Source organism: Leishmania major, chromosome 27, assembly GCF_000002725.2.
Source record: "Leishmania major strain Friedlin complete genome, chromosome 27".
NCBI classification, from domain to species: domain Eukaryota; phylum Euglenozoa; class Kinetoplastea; order Trypanosomatida; family Trypanosomatidae; genus Leishmania; species Leishmania major.
This window is the reverse complement of record NC_007268.2, coordinates 525,039-542,490: the sequence shown is the minus strand read 5'-3', so window position 1 is coordinate 542,490 and position 17,452 is coordinate 525,039. Positions and strand designations below refer to the sequence as shown.

The 17,452-nt window shown below is 52.6% G+C and overlaps 8 protein-coding genes across 8 annotated transcripts; 3 read left to right on the top strand and 5 right to left on the bottom strand.

Moving 5' to 3' along the window:
- Positions 1-85: 85 nt before the first annotated feature.
- Positions 86-514, bottom strand: LMJF_27_1295 (conserved hypothetical protein; the record flags this gene model as incomplete). The annotated part of the gene is made up of 1 exon (XM_003721891.1): positions 86-514. The coding sequence occupies one exon, from the start codon at positions 512-514 to the stop codon at positions 86-88; it is 429 nt and encodes a 142-aa protein (XP_003721939.1).
- A 1,250-nt stretch (positions 515-1,764) lies between these two features.
- On the bottom strand, positions 1,765-2,955 carry LMJF_27_1290 (conserved hypothetical protein; the record flags this gene model as incomplete). Its single annotated transcript, XM_003721890.1, has 1 exon — positions 1,765-2,955. The coding sequence occupies one exon, from the start codon at positions 2,953-2,955 to the stop codon at positions 1,765-1,767; it is 1,191 nt and encodes a 396-aa protein (XP_003721938.1).
- A 616-nt stretch (positions 2,956-3,571) lies between these two features.
- LMJF_27_1280 (conserved hypothetical protein) lies at positions 3,572-4,249 on the bottom strand (the record flags this gene model as incomplete). Its single annotated transcript, XM_003721889.1, has 1 exon — positions 3,572-4,249. One exon carries the CDS (start codon positions 4,247-4,249, stop codon positions 3,572-3,574), a length of 678 nt encoding a protein of 225 aa, XP_003721937.1.
- Positions 4,250-4,951: 702 nt separating this feature from the next.
- On the bottom strand, positions 4,952-6,283 carry LMJF_27_1275 (conserved hypothetical protein; the record flags this gene model as incomplete). Its single annotated transcript, XM_003721888.1, has 1 exon — positions 4,952-6,283. The coding sequence occupies one exon, from the start codon at positions 6,281-6,283 to the stop codon at positions 4,952-4,954; it is 1,332 nt and encodes a 443-aa protein (XP_003721936.1).
- A 571-nt stretch (positions 6,284-6,854) lies between these two features.
- On the bottom strand, positions 6,855-8,582 carry LMJF_27_1270 (putative ubiquitin hydrolase; the record flags this gene model as incomplete). The annotated part of the gene is made up of 1 exon (XM_003721887.1): positions 6,855-8,582. One exon carries the CDS (start codon positions 8,580-8,582, stop codon positions 6,855-6,857), a length of 1,728 nt encoding a protein of 575 aa, XP_003721935.1.
- Positions 8,583-10,397: 1,815 nt separating this feature from the next.
- LMJF_27_1265 (putative cation transporter) lies at positions 10,398-12,233 on the top strand (the record flags this gene model as incomplete). The annotated part of the gene is made up of 1 exon (XM_003721886.1): positions 10,398-12,233. One exon carries the CDS (start codon positions 10,398-10,400, stop codon positions 12,231-12,233), a length of 1,836 nt encoding a protein of 611 aa, XP_003721934.1.
- Positions 12,234-12,985: 752 nt separating this feature from the next.
- LMJF_27_1260 (putative T-complex protein 1, beta subunit) lies at positions 12,986-14,575 on the top strand (the record flags this gene model as incomplete). Its single annotated transcript, XM_003721885.1, has 1 exon — positions 12,986-14,575. One exon carries the CDS (start codon positions 12,986-12,988, stop codon positions 14,573-14,575), a length of 1,590 nt encoding a protein of 529 aa, XP_003721933.1.
- Positions 14,576-15,827: 1,252 nt separating this feature from the next.
- Positions 15,828-16,793, top strand: LMJF_27_1250 (conserved hypothetical protein; the record flags this gene model as incomplete). The annotated part of the gene is made up of 1 exon (XM_003721884.1): positions 15,828-16,793. One exon carries the CDS (start codon positions 15,828-15,830, stop codon positions 16,791-16,793), a length of 966 nt encoding a protein of 321 aa, XP_003721932.1.
- Between the last annotated feature and the right edge of the window lie 659 nt (positions 16,794-17,452).

The window sequence follows — 17,452 nt, the reverse complement described above, 5'->3', positions numbered from 1 at the left end:
ATTACACCCCGCCTCAGCTCATTCAAATGGAGACAGTGTCCGTAGGCGCTGAAGTCTGCCTGCTGAAGGGCAGCCTGCACCGCATTCAAACGCGTGCGGCACACCTTGAGAAGCGCGTCACGACACCACTTTTCAACGTCACGGCAGAGAACGGTCTGCTCCTCCAGTCGTCGAGACTGGGTGCGGGCTGGAAGCACCGAGCTGCGCTGCAACGTTTTGTTTTTGCTTCTTCGGCCCTTTCTTTAGAAGTCTCCATGCAATGGGCATAGTGGAAGGCGTTGACGAGGATCTGAACACTGCCGCGTTGGGGAACGAACTTGCCGCCCTCGTCGTTCACCGTGAGCGCACTGGGAGTGACAGTCCCGCCAAACAAGATATCCATCTCAGAGAAATGGTGCTCCATCGCGTCCAGGACATACGGAAGGCACGGTCGATGCGTACGCTGGCTCTGTGCACTGCGGGAGGAGATGGTGCTCAGGAAGCCGGAAACGGCATTGAGAGTGGCGTGTGTCATCGCACATCATTCCTGAAACACGGCCAAGTAGCAGCTCGGTATGCCAATCAAAAGCACGGCACCGTTATCTTTGTTCAGTCACATGTCAGCGAGGAACTGCGTGTCGATGCGCAGCAGCAGCGCATCTCTTGCCCCGCAGCACTCGAGCGACGAGGAGCCGTGACCAGCGAATACGCTCACCTAGTCGTGACACAGGTGTCGTCGTTGGCAGCGCCTGTGTTGTCTATTTCGCGAGAACACCAATATCGGATGAGATGGCAGTGGGTCAGTTCCATCTTAGCCACCACACCGATTCACCGGGCTCGCCAGCGCCGCCTCACACCGCTGCACCTGCACAGGTAAAGAAGTCATGATGGCCGCTAGAGGGTACACCGGGTGTCCAAGCAGCGGCGGTACGCTCACTGTTCCCCTTGCACCAGAAGAGTAAACAAGGATGGCGCCTTCTTGCTTTTGTGCGTCTTTTGGTGTCAGGGAAACGGGTGCGCCTGTGCACTCCAGCAGTGTAGCGCTGGAAACTAGCTGGGTTATGTGCACACGCAGAGGCACACACAGCGCCTACCACGTGAGCAGAAGGAACAGAGAACGCCTGGGAGCAGAGGAGGGTGCACACTGGAGAAGGGAAGAGAAAGTGCAGTGGATATCTCCTGAACAAGGACAAAAACAAACACAAGGCGAGAGACAAAGACGGAACCGTGTAGATGCGTGCATGTGCGAACGTATGCATACTCAGATCCCCTCTCACTTAGGGCTGGGTGCTAGAGTGGGAGGGGGGGGGGGGTAACGCACGGACACTGCGCCGCTGGCCTCACAGGCGTCGCGTACAGTGTGGCAAGGAGCAAAGATGATGTCTTTTCTCTCCTCGCTACACCAATCAAGTGCAAGCATCGCTCTCTGAGTGGTTGTGGGTGTTGGCGGTAGGGTCGACGCCACTCTCACCTCTCTTTGAGTGTCCGTGAGAGAGAACTTTGACACGAGGGAAAACGGGGAAGGGGGGAGGATACCCTCCCCCAGCCTCCCCTTCCTCTTAGCGCAGTGCCTGCGTGCACCTTGTCCGTGGAGGGAAGGCGGGCTGAGCTGTCAGGTTTATGAGGCACGGTAATGTACATGGCAAACGAAAGCACCCCACGAGGGGTGAGAAAAGGCACGCGCACAGGCACACCGACGTGTACACACTCACAGTGCGCACAGGCATGCCTCTGCACATCGTCGACGCGGGAGATGCAAAACCAAACAGAGAAAGCGCAAGGCAGCTACACGCTCTCCGAAATGCGAATCGCGAGCGTTGCAGCGGAGGCCTCCTGCCCGCGTCGGAGAATGGCGGGGTCATTGCAGCTACAGTGTTGCAAACTTATCACCCGAAGCGTGGAAACGCTGCCGCTCAAAGCCACATCCAGCAGAGCTGCACTTCCAGTGTCACCGATAGGGTTACCATCCATGATCAGTGTGGTCAACGCAGACGTGGACGGCAGGGTGCGGGCGATGGCCTCAGCACCCACGCGGCCGATACGGTTGTTGGCTATAATCACTTCCTCGATGGCATTTTCCGATATCACGCGCGCAACTAGTTGCCCGCACTTATCATCCAGCCCACAAGAGCTCAGGTTGCATTGCTTGATGGTGTTGTTCTGCAGCAGCCCTTCAGACAAGAGCAGCTGCGCACCTGCGGCTCGCAGGGGGTTCCATTCCATGTTTAGCACGCGCAGGTCGCCATTTCGGGACAGCACCTTGGCCAGTTCCGTCGCCCCGACAAAGCCGATGCGGTTATAGCTCAAGTCCAACTCCTGCAGAGTGATGTTCTCAGCTAGGGTGTCCGCAAAGACAGCGATGTCGGTGTCACCGAGATGGTTATCTGAGAGGGACAAAAAGCGCAATGTGCTGCCAGGGGCAAGCGCCTCGTTCACCACCGCGCCGCCGGAGAAGGTGTTCAGGTGATGTGCACCCTTCCGCATCGCCTCCACGCGGCCCATCTGATTCTTCGACAGGTTCAGAGACTGGATGTTGCGTGCATCGTTTATGGCGCGCACCACCTCCAGCGCCGCGGACGGAGTAATGTAATTGCCGACAAGAATCAGTGATTGCACTGCCGAGGTGACGCAAAGGGCGGCAGCCAGCGCTGTGCACCCCTTCGCACCAAGCCCAGCGTACGACAAGTCTAGCACCTCGCTCTCAGCGGCCAGATCTTTCGCGATGGAACTTGTTGCACCCTTCACGCCGGTCGCCTTGGCGAGCTCCGCGCACACCGCCAGATAAGCCTTAGCGCCAGAGACGTCGCTCTCGGGATCTTCAGGAATGGGGTACTTATACCTCTTAAGTGCTTGCAGTCGTTCTGCAAGTAACTCCTCTGGCGGTTTGCACCGCGACGCTTCCTCTTCGTACGCCAAAAGGATAGGCTGAGAGGAGGACAAGGCAGGGTCAGCCTCCCCGGTCGTGGAGTCCACCATGGCGATGGTGTGTTTCACCGCGAACAGAGCGGTAGGGCGCTCGAGCGAGCACACGGTGACGGGACAAGGCTGTGATGGCTTGCGCCCTCGGCTTTCGTTTATGTAGGGAGGCGAGGGCTGAAGATGGGGGAGGGGGACCGCTTAAACCGATAAGCGAGGAAGAAAGGAGAAACGCAAAAGGCAAGGGCGGTCGAAGGCAGAGCAACTGAGACGTTCCTTTTCCTCTGAAGAAGTAAAAGGAGGCACGCCTATGTGCCCCATTCGACAGTGCTCAGCGGGTTTGCAAACAGTGGACAAGGGGGAAGTTCTCGAGAGGGTGCTTGGTTATCACGAGCGCCTCGTCGGTTGCATCCAATCATGTTACAGCCCTTCAGCGAAAGGAAGGCGACATTGTCAAGGGGTGAGGCTGCGTGAGGTACCTTTGGTGTCCTAGCTCACATGGAGGGGGAAAGCAGTGCTAGCGGCCCGCTTTCTTTCTTATGCGTCTTCTTAGTGAAACAGGACGGCTGGAGAGGCCCGGAGGCATGACCCGACGGCAACCATAGCAGTTATTGCAGCTTGCACTAGTGCGCCACTGGCGTGAGAAAACCAAGACAGGAGCATCGCCTAGTCGATCTTACAAGACGTAGGGAAGCACCTCGGACTTCACAAAGTGCTCCGCTGCGTCGTTGCCGTGCTCTAAAAGCACTGCGGCAACCATCGCTTTGACACAGCCGGCGCCAAATGGTTCGGGAAGCGACTGTGCACCATTCACGTTCCCGTGCGAAGAAAGCCAGCACACGAGCCCTTTCGTGGAGCTGAGGCGCTGGCGCGAAAACAGGTCAGCCGAGGCATCTGTGAGCACCATGTGCTCCAAGCGCCAGTGATCGCGCAGGACTCGGCACAGCGCCGTGTCGCTGGTTAGCAAGGCAAGCAAGGAAGCGTACTCCTCACGTCGAGTGCTCTCGAACGTTGCCAGTATCCACAGGCCGCCAATCCGCTCCAAGAGCGACTCGCCAACGGCGACAAGCGGTTGCATCGTGCCAGACACGCCGGCGGCAGTGGTAAAACTTGGGTGCACAAACACCTGCAAAAAACGAGTGTGGTGATGCTGTACCACATCGGGGAAGGTTCTGTGAAGCACCCGCGACAGCTCCGCCGCCCATCGAGGTGGTGGGAGGAAGGGCAGCGGCTGAGCGGGGAGGTGTGAGTTGCGCAAAAGCTCCTGATAGGAAGTTGAGGTGCGAGGCTGCGCCAAGTCCGACAAAATACTCAGCACTCCGGGGGGCGCCTGAAGCTTGAAGCAGCGACGCATACTGACACACTACCACCTCTACTTCTCTTCTTTGCCTTCCACACACAACTCGTTCAGTGATGCTATCCGTGTACCTTGCGAGAGAGAGAGGTTGAAGAAAGAGAAGGACAGAGTACTTTGCTTGTGGCATCCGAGAGTACATCACGCGGGAGCACGATGGATAGTCCTTGACAGAGTCATCAAGTTATGTTTTTCTTTTCGTTTCTTTGTCGATATTTCGCTGCCTCGTTGCTTCTGCACTACTAAACCACGAGAAGACGAGGTGAGTGGTATGCCGCTAAACATAGTCGACGAGCAAAGGCCAGTACTTTTCACTGAACTCGAAAAAGACAGCCGCGATAAGTTCTTTTTTCCTCCGCGTAGCATGCATGCTGGCAACATCGCTGACCAGTGTCGAAATATGTGCACCTCTGCCTCTGGTGCGGGCACCCAATTGCCTTAACGCGCACACCAGGTAGAGAGCCACAACAAAACGACGAGGAGCACAGAACACACAGAGCGAAAAAAAAAAACAGAAGACCTCTTCAAAGAGGGGCACTAACCTGACATCTGTAAAAAGAGTAGCACAATCATGGGTGCAAAGGAAAAAAAAAGAAAGCGATTGAGCATTATGGAAAAAAGGGTCCTACTCCCAGAGGCGTACCAAAGAAAACGGCAAAGAACACCCCACGGATATCCCCTCCTATGTTTGTGCTTCATGATTTAATCCTCCGCTGACTTCGGCAGCAGCGGGGGAGCCTGCCGTGTAATCAGAGAAAAGGGGACGCTGCTTTGATAGCTCTGTCTTGCGGGCAGCAGTAAAGCCTCTTGTCTGGCGATCCGATCTTCCAGGTCAGCCTCCATGCTTCCAAGTGTCCTCCGACAACGGTCACTGTACTCGCGATAATACCTCCGCCTGTCTGCAACGTTTACCGAGTCGCTAGGTTTGTGCAACGAACAAGATGAGCCGACGGTGTGTGAAAAATAAGGCTCTGATGGCATCGGCGACAACGCTCGAGGCGAGCTGTGCAGCACTTCGTCACAGTTGTCCGTAGGAGAGGAGCCTCGAATGCCTTCCCCCTGCCTTCTCGATGCAGAGAACAAAAGCGAAGCCATATGAGCGATTTTGTTACTTTTTTGTGAGCTTGGCACTTTTTTCGACGAGAGGGAACCATTCCGAGGCGCAGCCATGTCGAAAAGATCCTGCGATTGCTGTTTCGGAGAAGTGCTTTGCGAGCGCGAAGGCGAGTGTCCAAAAAAGCGTCTTGATTCCTCAGATTGCTGCCGAATTACCCGCACTTCCTCCGAGAGCAAAGCATCTTTGTAGCTCTCGCAGTACCAAAGTCGGAGAATCTGCCGTTCGTGTCGTTCTTGACGCTTGAGTGCGCGTCGGGACGCCCTTTCGATGTGAAACATTTCAAACGCAGCAACGCGAATAACTTCGACCTCCTTCGCCACACCGAATACGGTGATTATCGAATCAAAGGCGTCCATCTCCTCCTGACAAAATGCCAAGCGTTCTTCGAGCTCAGCAGACTCGATAAGCAGCAACGCTTGTTGCAGCAGAGGATGAAGCGAACATGGTAGGACTGCGCTGAACGATTCATGATTCACCGGGTGCGTGTTTGATGCTTTAGAATGCCTAGGCGAGTCCTGGATACACTGCGAACAGCTTCGCTGACGGAATTTTGCCACAGACGCTCCACGAAGGAGGTCATTTGGATTCACTTGTTTCGTCGACTCAGTTCCTACATAGCGAAGTCGTGACGGCGACACCACCTGTGATCCGTGTGGTGTGAGAAAAGAAGCAGAAGAGGCGCGCGTTAGGTGCGTCACATTTGCGCGAGACGGGCTCCTGCTTTCGGCTTTTTGCAGCAACTGCGGGTGGATGCTCAGAATGGGTGCATACGGTTGCCAGTTTCTTTGCAAAGAGGTTCTTGATGAGCGAGCTTGAGGTGAAGATTGACGAAGCATCTCGTTCACGCGACCGGAAATACGATGTTCGTAATCAGGTTTGCTTTCCTTCCCAGGAAAATTGAACACCCTTGACTGCATTCTGTGTAAGTTTCCCCCAAAAGGGAAGCTGAACTCGTTTTCGCGTGCTCCTGATACAGTGACAAGAAGTGAAAAAGGAGAAGAAGGGGAAAAGTGTAAGGTGCCCCAAAGACACCGGCAACTCGCCACCGAGGCGCATCTCGCAGCTACACAGTAAAAGAGATGTGGTCAACAGAACACCACACGCTGCACGTATTGTGAAGCTTGTTCTGACACATTCCTCATCAACACTAAGATACGCGACCCGCTTCTAGATAACCACAAACAAAAAAAAACGTTTCTTCGCCTGTGTGTGTATGGATGTGTGTGTGCCCAACTAGTCACTGTCGCCCCACTGTCGCTAAGATGCAAAGAGCGATGACTCGGTTTACAAGCCTATAACCTCCAATAAAGTGAAGCCACGACCTCTGAATCGTATGAAAGCAGCAACAGCAAAAACAGATCCACACTCAGAGGAGATGGAAAGGAGAACACGTAGCAAAGCAAGCAAAGAACAAAAAAGTATGTCACCTGCTCAGCATTACAAGGAAGGTAAAAAAGGCATTCAGAGCTAGGGAAAGGGAGTGTTCGATCAACGTACGTAGCAGAGAATGTAGGCCAGATTATTATCGGCCACGTCCGCTTTTGTCACCTGCTCATCGCTGAAGTGGCACCACACGCCATCAGCACCAACAGCATCTGCAGTATAGTGACCGCCATACATGTTGCCTTGGTGATTGATAATACCCACCAAATGGTACTTCGTTTTCGAGAATCCGGAGCACATATACGAGGCAATGTCCAGTGTTTTACTAAAGAAAACGCTCGAGTTGACTTTTGAGGCGGTGGTGAAGTCACCGTAACAGCGGAAACGCTTCAGAGTAATAAATAGAACTGGTGGTGCTGAATAAAACAGCAGCTGCTTGCGGGCGTTCACCTTCTGGTGACAGTTAGGGCACATGTACATCGAGCTATTGTCAAGAATTTCCTCCCGGCAGTACGCGGCAAAGCAGTCGTCCAGTGAAACCTTTGACAAGGTCCGCGGAATAGGAATTTCAATGCTAAGAGAAATATTGAAGGAGCGTGACTGGTGGTCACAGGAGGGGCAGACAACCGCGCTCCTCTCTTGAAACGCGCAGTAGTCAACTATAACAGACGAATTCTTCTGATAGTATTGCCCCCAGTAGCGTCGAGCAAGTTCGTCATCGGTGCCCTTAGAATTGTCAATCTCAGGAAACTCGATTCTATTACTGTCGTTCACATTCAGTGCTCCGTGAATGCCGTCCAGCACAACACGTAGAAACTCGTTTGCGTCCTGCTGGCTTGAGTTTTGAAACCCTTCGTAGTAGTCGCCGAGGGCAGACTTGAACGGCGACGCGCTCACTGAAAACTTGCAGTCGGAACGATTGAGCTCACGGATAACGAAGCTAAATGAGTTGATCAAGCGAGTCAGCTTTCCCTTTGTATTGAGCAGGTAGGAAACATAGGTGTCAGTAAGAAAGTACTGACCTAACGGCGTGGAATTGAGTACCTGCAGCACACTATTCATGTAGCACGTGTTGCCCAAATTTACAATTCCTCTCCGTCGCACGGACAGAAAGGCATTTGAAGGATTCAGGATACAGGTTGTGTAGCTTCTATGTGAGGCTGAGGCAGGGAGAGCGTGGTTGTCGGCTGGCGCGGGATTTACTGGCGCTGGAGATGGTTCGGGTCTGGAGACGGTAGTGTACATTGGAGAAGGAGCAGGCGGGCCATTGGAAACTATGCCCGGGGTAATGTTCCTCGTGCCAGGCACCGAAGCATAGCGCAGCCGCTGCAACAACTCATCGACGCTGCTGTTCTCGGAAGACAGCAGTTGCTGCTGTCTTGTCAAGTGCATGTCTACCGCCCTCGAAAGCTGCTTGTTCCCGTCACCATCTCCTCTGTCCGACTCTAGCTGCTGGGCTACGATGCGACGGCGCTCCGGCTCCCGACGGTCGATTTCTTCGATCATAGTCTTGTACTCGATCGGCAGCTCCTTCAGCTTCAACTTAGCCTCAAGGTCAAGAGCCTCAGCAAAGACCCTCTTTGTAGATGGATCTCTTTGCGTGAAGTCAACCGGGTTCTCTTCCTTATCAAAAAATAAAAGGCACTTGTTGACGTAGTAGTACGCATTGGCGTAGTTTCGTTTGCTCTCTTCGTCCTTGGCTTTTGTGATGAGCGCATTGACAGTGACGCATTGCTTGTGAGGATCGGAAACTTTTATCTCGTACTGACGTGCATGATGATAAATTGTTCTGACAAATTCGTCATAGGAAATCTTATAGTCAAACTTGAACATTTCCGCTTCATGAAAAATCGAGCTTTTTCTCAGACTCCGATAACAGCAGACAGGGACCGGAAACAGAACGGGGATGAGACGAAGAGGCTTTTAAGCAAAGCGAAAAGGAGAAATGCCTGGCAGCTATTATGGTCATTGCAGAACAGAGGAGCAAATGACGGTGCCCCCTATTGCTCTCCAGCAATCTAATTCTTCGAACGGCAGGTGAAACTTCACTAGCCTGTTTCGTACAATCTCGAAGCCAAAGTAAAAAAATACACCATTTTGCTTTCATGAAATTCTTAATGTTTTTTTGTCTTTTCTTTTCGCCGTGTCAATTTGCTAGAATACGAGGATTTATCCGTGGTGCAGCAGAGACAGTTACAGTGTCGCTGCATATATATTTCTTGGCTTGCTCTTAGCGCAACAACAAGCATATGTACATATATATATATATACATATATATATATATATATATATACATTCGCTTGTACGACGCACCACAAACGCTTCCATGGTGCCGCTCGCCACCTAGTGTCTCCCTCTCGCGGCGGCGCAGGCTCCCCACAAGTGGGAAGTGAGGGCCGGATAGGATACGTCCGAGTGACGCCGGCACGTCGCCTATTGTATGATACAATCGTGTTCACGGTCGCAGGCTGCTCCGACGTAACGCCATCTAGAGCTTGACCGCCGGCATCAGTAGCGATACGACGCTCTGACTCCCCGTACGTTGTAGATGCTTGACCCTATCACGACTAGAAGCGGTTCGGCATTGGTAGGGGGATGGGGTAGGGGGCTGCTTGGCTTCCCCGCACAGAGTGGGGATGCTGGACGCTGTGACACGACTCTGGGGGTCCCCCCTCCGCATGCCATCCTTGCGTACACTTGAAACAGAGTGACACAAAACCCGCCGATCATTCTCGTGCTCGGAGGAATTGAACGGCCCACCCGAGGTCGGACAATAGTCGATCAGCACTGTGCATATCATGGGAGACGGATTTACGTTGGTCGACCTGTTTGCTAGTTTCGCAGTGTCACCCAACAGTTGCACAAGGGGGTTCTGGAAAGTGGACGATGCCAGTGGTAGTTTTTGCCAGCTCAATCAAGCATTTAGAAAGAGCGGGGAGGGAGCTGTGAAAGTTCGGTGCGTGAACAAGGAAGCCTGAAAGTCTCCTTCCTCTTCGTCCAAGCGAATTGGTTTGCTTTCCATGATGAATGGTCGGCCGACTACACCGACAAGTCAAATCATTCTGCAGGTGATGCGGTGGTTAGAACTCCGGCAGCGGTCCACTCGTCCTAGGCCCTTATTACTCCTTCCCCCCCCCTGCGATCTGCGGTGTTGCGTGTGCCGCGCTGCACTCTCGTGGAAAGCGGATGAAGCACTCTATCGGGTACGACTGTCACTTCACGAGAGTATTCAGCTCGATTTCGCGCTCCGTTGGGTGTTGATTCAACTCCACAGTGCTATGATTATTTGGAACCGCACCGTCACTCAGAGCTCTGGTTTTTGCTGCATTGCCTGTATTACAAAGTCCAGCTCAGTAAAAAAAAACTCCGCTGAAGCCTCAAACAGCGTGTGCGCGCAGCACTTGTTCTGTTTCGACCCTGAGGAATCAGCATCTAATCATCGCATAGGGTCACTCTTCCGCTTGACCGCTTCACCCGCGTGGGGGCCATTGAATACAATGGCTGCTTACTCGTCTCAAAAACTCTCCGTCGCGGCCGTTCGGAATCGCGAATGGACACTTCGTCTGCGTCACCCAGTCTCTATCCTTCTTTCGACCCCCTAACTCTTTCCTTGTTGCACAGCTACGCATCACCTTCAAACTCACCAGATGCATTTTTCCGCAGCACTCATGACTCTTGCGGCTTCCGCATGTCTTGTTTTTGCTTACCACTGTGCGAGATTGTCTGGCACCAGTTTTGTGTGGCTGAGCTCCTTTGTGGCATTGCTGACCTTCTTGGCGCGGCTCCCACGCACCCTTCGGTCGAAGGGTGCAGCAGTGTGTGACACTCCTCGTGACAAAAACCGCTTGCTGTCAGCTGGGGCATGTGCGCTTTTCTGTCTGAGCGCCACCTACGGGTTGGCCACACTCGGCGCTTTACGTTTTGCGTGTGCGTGCGCCTGCGTCGCTGGCGCTGATCATATTGCTCGAACGCGAGGAAGCTCGCGAAATGCAAAGATGACTTGTACAGTTCTCAGTTGCGTCATTCTGGCTCTGACATCTGATCCAGGTCAGCAAGCTCGCCCATTCATGCTTGTTGGGGGGTTAGGGGTTCTTTGCGCGGCTTGCGCGGTTTCTCTCTCCATGAAAGACGTCGTGCAAAAAGCTCATCAAACAGCTTTTCTTTTTGCTGCTTGTGGTCTAAGTATTGTAGGCTTCATTATAACACTTGTGCAGCACAAGCCGACTGTCGAGAATGAAATGCTACTGTTACTAGTGTTCTGCATTTCCGGCATTGTTTTGGCGGGCTGCGTCAGTGCAGGCCTGGCGTTGCAGGGAACCGCTGCCAATTTTGTGGCTGCGGCCGCTGGTATGCTAGCTGGATCCGTCATTTGCGGTGAGAAAGTGTTTCCTGCTGTGTACGACTGGGAAAGCCTTGCTTTGCTGACCTCGGCCAGTCTCATTTTTGCCGCTCACAAAGGTCTAACTTTTGCAGACTCACCTGGTGCATCACTGAGTGGCATCTCCCTTGACCCAAAGCAGGTGTTGAAAACAACGCAGCACCGCGAGGAACGCGGCATTATTGTCACCTTGCTCTCTAATTCAAGGGAGCGCAAGCTTTTTATTTTTCTTTTGTTGACTGTTGGCATAATGTTTTTGGAGCTCATTTACGGTCTTGCAGTGAATTCTCTAGGACTGATTTCGGATTCATTTCATATGATGCTTGATGGAACGTCGATTGTCATTGGACTGTATGCGGCGCACGCTGCGTCGTGGCTACCAGACGAAAAAACGCATCCCTTCGGCTACGCACGATACGAAGTTTTTGGAGGGTTTGTAAATGGCATACTTCTTCTTTTCATTGCTTTGTATGTGATGGTTGAATCCATACAGCGATTTCTGGACCCGCCCGAAATCGAGGGACCGTATTTGCTTCTTGTTTCCGTGATCGGGCTAGCCGTGAACGTGGTGGGCATTATCTTTTTTCACGATTCGCATGGTCATAGTCACTCGCATTCGCACGGGGAAGGTGGCAGTGGGCATGCGGACCACAATATGCGGGGTGTTTATCTACATATTCTGGCGGATTTGCTAGGCAGTGTTAGCGTAATCATTTCGAGTATATTGATTTATCTGTTTGGACTCTGGATTGCGGATCCGATTTGTAGCGCTATCAGCGCCATCCTGGTTCTGCTCTCGGCGTTTCCGCTGCTCGAGGAAACGGGAAAAGTTCTTCTGCTATCTGCTCCAAATTATGAAAGCAACTATTCCGATAAATTGCGCGAAGCGCTACTTGCAACATCTTTGTTCCAAGATGTTGAATCTCCAAAGCTGTGGATACACTCGACTCCTCCGCGTGAACTTACAATTTGTACCGTGGCAGGCAAACTACGTAATAGTACCGAGTACACAAGCGCGCGAAAAAAGATTACGGAAACGGTAACGGCTCATATGATGCACCATTTAGATGTTCATAATGTTAGTTTTGTGCTGCACATTGAGTAACGCAGTTTGCTTTTTAGCGTTACTTTGTTTCCTAATATGGGCTTGTGTATGGCTTTTCCCCTTCTGTTCTTGTTGGCATTTTACTGTGTGCTCTGCGTAAAATGATTGTTTTTGCTCTCCATCGAGATACGTGGTTGATTCACGTCATCTGTTTTATGTGCTTTGAAAGTGTACGAAACGAAAAGCAGAGGGGGAAAGGAGGGGATTATAAATGTGTTTGCGACCTCTGTTATTGCCACTTTTTTTTACGATTGAATTCTCATTTTACACACACACACACACACACACACACACACACACACACACACACGAAAAAAAAAAACAAAGATTGACGACTTGTCCTTATCAGCATTTTTTTTCGCTGTCGTGACAAAAAAAAAGTGTCTCTACAAAGCTGTGATAGTGTATAAAATAGCCTAGGGCTTGCTGCCGTCACGAACACCCCCCTTATAGGTTTCGTACAGCTGTGTCATTTGGCATAAACGCCTGCTCTCTTAAAGCGATTTCCAGGCTCGACAAATACATTTTTTGCTCTAGAGTATTTTCATTACCTCTCTGCTTCCTCCACTTCTCTCTCGAATACCTAACCTTGCAACTGATGATATATATATATATATATATATATATATACTTTTTGAAAGCACATCCCTTTGCATATTATTATTTACCGCACAGTACAATATTCAACTTACACCTCTCAAAACACGACACCTTTCAATCTAGTTTTGTACTAATCTGCAGACTGAGAAAAAATGTTCTTCGCTAACCAGGCTTCGCAGGTGTTGCGTCAGGGCGCCTCGGAGGAGAAAGGCGAACGTGCACGTCTCATGAACATCATGGGTGCCGTCTCAGTGGCTGACATTGTGAAGACAACTTTGGGCCCGAAGGGTATGGACAAGATTCTTCAAGGAATGGATCGAACCCAGTCTGTGCGTGTCACCAACGACGGCGCGACGATCCTCAAATCTCTGTTCATGGACAACCCGGCTGCCAAGATTCTGATCGATATGAGCAAGACACAGGATGATGAAGTTGGCGACGGTACGACTAGCGTCACAGTGTTTGCTGGCGAGCTTTTGCGCAACGCTGAAAAGCTACTGGATCAGTCAATTCATCCTCAGACTATTATTGAGGGCTACCGCATGGCTACCGACACCGCACAGAAGGCTCTGGCGGAGTCCACCGAGGATCACGGCGCGGACGAGAAGCTCTTTTACGAAGATCTCATCCGCATTGCCAAGACCACCCTCAGTTCCAAGATCATTACTGTGGAGTCGGACCACTTTGCAAAGCTCTGCGTCGACGCGGTTCTTCGCCTGAAAGGCAGCGGCAACCTTGAGATGATTAATATCATGAAGAAGCTTGGTGGTACGCTCCGCGACAGCTATCTCGAGCCTGGGTTCCTGCTGGACAAGAAAATTGGCATTGGCCAGCCCCGCCGCCTGGAGAATGCCAAAATTCTTGTAGCAAACACCCCCATGGACACCGATAAGATCAAGATTTTTGGTGCGAAGGTGAATGTTGAGAGCGTTTCTCAGCTCGCCGAAGTGGAGGCGTCCGAAAAGGGCAAAATGAAGTCGAAGTGTATGAAGATCATCAAGCACAATATCAACTGCTTCATCAACCGTCAGCTTATCTACAACTATCCGGAGGAGATCTTTGCACATCACGGTATCATGGCCATCGAGCATGCCGATTTCGATGGCATCGAGCGCCTCGCGAAGGCCCTCGGCGCGGACGTTGTCTCGACCTTCGAGGATACCTCAAACGTCCAGTACGGCTTCGCTGAGAAGATCGACGAGATCATGATTGGCGAGAGCACTGTGATCCGCTTCTCTGGACTCCATAAGGGCGAGGCATGCACGATTGTGCTGCGCGGCGCATCGCGCCACATTCTTGATGAGGCGGAGCGCTCCATCCATGACGCGGTGTGCGTTATCTCGGAGACCGTGAAGGAGACGCGTACGGTGCTCGGTGCCGGCTGCTCTGAGTTCCTCATGGCAAACGCGGTGGAAGAGAAGGCCAAGGCGGTCGCGGGGAAGAAGCAGCTGGCGATGATGGCGTTTGCTGCTGCCCTTCGCACCCTTCCCGCTATCATTGCAGACAATGCCGGCCTTGATAGCAATGATCTTGTCACGCGCCTCCAAGCAGAGCACTACCAGGGGCACAAATCGTACGGCATTGATGTTATTCGTGGTGACATTGCTGACGTGAAGACACTTGGGATTACCGAGTCCTATAAAGTGAAGAGCTCTGTTGTGGCGTATGCCTCGGAGGCGGCTGAGATGATCTTGCGTGTGGATGATGTACTCCGCGCTGTGCCGCGTCAGCGTACCCAGTGATGGGTAACGACCTTTGAGTGAAAGCAGCGGTGCAAGGGCACTGCGAAGCCGGAATAGGCTTTTGAAAGCTTTGTTCTTACCCCTGTAGGCGATTATGCGAGTCATCGATCCGCGGCTCCGAGGCGGGTCAAAAGCAAGGTTCAGCGTCGTCTTCCGTCCAGCCCTCCGATATAGAAACTATCTCCCCACCGGGAAACCCTTAAAAAGGCAATCCTTCATGCTTTATACCGGCAGGCGTCCGGCCTGTTTACTCTTTCAGCGCGAGAGTTGAAAGCTCAGTGAGAGAGTGGAGACAAACGAGGGATGAGAAGTGATGCAGCACTGTTGTGGTGGCTCGCAGCCAAGGTGGTTCAAGTGAAAGAATTGGAAGCTTGGCCGTGACCGTCGTTTATCTTTCCACTTTCTTTGTGAGTTTGTGATGGCCAGTGTGAGGCTGTACGCTGTATAGGCTAAGGACTAAGTGAGGCTAACTCTTACTCTTGTTTGTATGTTTCGTCTCCGAGAATGCAAAAAACCAAATCGGCTGATGCGTTGTGGTCTCTCGCCTGCCGTCTTAGACACATGCACCTCGTGCCGAAGGGCACGCCAGCTTGTGGACGACTTAGCCGCTCTCTTTGCAGTGCTTGCATCGTTTGCTTTCCTCTGCCTTCCAGAATTCCTGTGCTATGCGTTGTGTCGGGTGAGTTCGATACTCCATGGGTCGATTCGGTGGCACAGCCGGTCTGAGTGCTGCTCGTGTGGGCATCTTTTCCTCTCATACTTTACGTATGCCTCACGAGCTTCTCGACTTTCTCTCTCCGTGCCGGTGCACCTTGCGGTGCACACCGCTCGCTGGTGTCCGCTGTTTGGTTTGCGTTGCACTAAAATGCCCAAGAACCTCTGAAAGAACGGAATCAGCTTTTTTTTTTCTTGGCGTGGCCAATTGCCGTTGTGTGAGCACCAGCTTCCAGTGCTTTTCTCACCTTCTCACAATTCGATCGTGACGCATAGACCCGAGTTGGGGCGAAAACGACAACACGGAAACAGCGCACGGATTCGCGCGCACACGCAAACGCGCAAAAACAGAATACACTGACTGCCGCGTGGCGACAACACACTAGTGACGGTATATTAGCGGCAGCACAGATATCTAAGTCCACCGCTGCAACTCCAGGACGCGGTAAGCAGCCGTGCAACAGGTACTGCGCGTCGGCCTTTTGGTTTCTGCGCTGACTTCTCTGCTTCGCTTAGCGTTCCTCTCACGGCAGCTGTAATGAGCAAGTACGTGGCCCCCACTGGCAAGGTAGCGCCAGCAGCCCCCGCTGCGGACAACGGTGTTGCTGATATCACCAAGGTGAAGATCTGCTCTGGGCACACGCGTCCAGTATGCCACATTAACTACAGTGAAATCATCGATGGCACGTTCTGGTTTGTGACATCGTGCCACGACGCAAAACCGATGCTTCGCAATGGCCAGACCGGCGACTGGGTAGGAACGTTTGAGGGGCACAAAGGTGCTGTGTTCTGCTCCGCCTTCAACTCTGGTGCGACGCGGCTGGTGACGGGTAGTGGTGACTACTCTGCGATGGTCTGGGATGCCTTGACTGGAAAGAAGCTTCATGTGTGGAGCCACCCAAAGTACATCAAGTCGTGCGACTGGATGGATCAGCGGATTGCCACAGGCTGCTTCGATGGTAACATCCGCATCTACGACGCTACTCGGTACGATGCTGATCCCCTGTCGTTTGGTAGCCCCGACGCCATTAACGTCAAGTCGACATACTTTTTGGACACAAACACCATGGTGACAGCGTGCGAGAACGTGATCATGAAGTGGGATCTCCGTGACACATCCGGGCCCTACCTGCGCCGTGAGATTCCCGGTCTCAACTTTGTCGAATACACGCACCGCCACTCCATTGTCGCCGCTCATGAGAAGAGCATCAGCTTCATCGACATCACGTCCTTGGAGGTGAAGGACAGCTTTACCACCTCGGAGGATGTCGAGTGCGCGTCTCTCTCACCGGACGGGCAGCGCGTCGCGGCCGGATCAAAGCTGAAGGCCAAGGAGTTCACGCTGGATGGCGTCGAGGTGGAGTCCAACCGCGGTCACCATGGACCCGTGTTCCACATCCGCTGGGCCTCAGACGGAAACTCCTACGCCTCCGGCGCTGAGGACGGCATGGTGCGCGTGTGGCCTTCGCACGAGATCATCGAGAAATACGACACGGACGCCTAGTGGAGTGCAAACGGTGTCCAATGGTGCTCTGGCTGAACAAGAGGATAAAGGTGACATGTGAACAAAAGAGGAACCCAACACGAGGCGTCAAGGTGATGTGCCGTGAAGTGTGGCTTATCCACCTAGTCTACAGCCTAAGCTGCAGGAGAAGGTGCACTGCTGTGTGCCTGCTTCTGCTGCTGCAAGAACGAAAGGCAAGATTTCTTTTTCGAAGTTTGCGTCAGCCTGTTCCTTGGGCGAGTTAGTCAATGATCTCTGCTGTCGCACACGTGTGTGCAGGTATGCGTGTGTGTGTGGACTCCTCTTGTTCGCTTCCCTCCTCACATAGCTTCACGTCTCGCGTGCTTTCAATGATGGCCGAGTGGTGCATGTGTGTCCCCTCCCCTCCATCTTGTGAGGCGCGCACTCCCCCCTTTTTCCTCTTTCACTGCCAAGCTCTCTTGTTGGAGAACCCGGGGCACCGGCAAGTCAAAGGAAAGGCATCAACTCAGTCACAATGCCTTCCCCGCCTTCTTGTGCGTGCCTCAAATCTCTACCGATTCGTATCTGCCTTTAGGGGTTTGACGGGAGGGTTGACGGGCGAGGCGTGTGGCACACCTCCGCTTGCGTTTCGTGGAGGTTTTTGTTTGCTTCGTTTTGCGTTTGCGGGTGCACAAGTG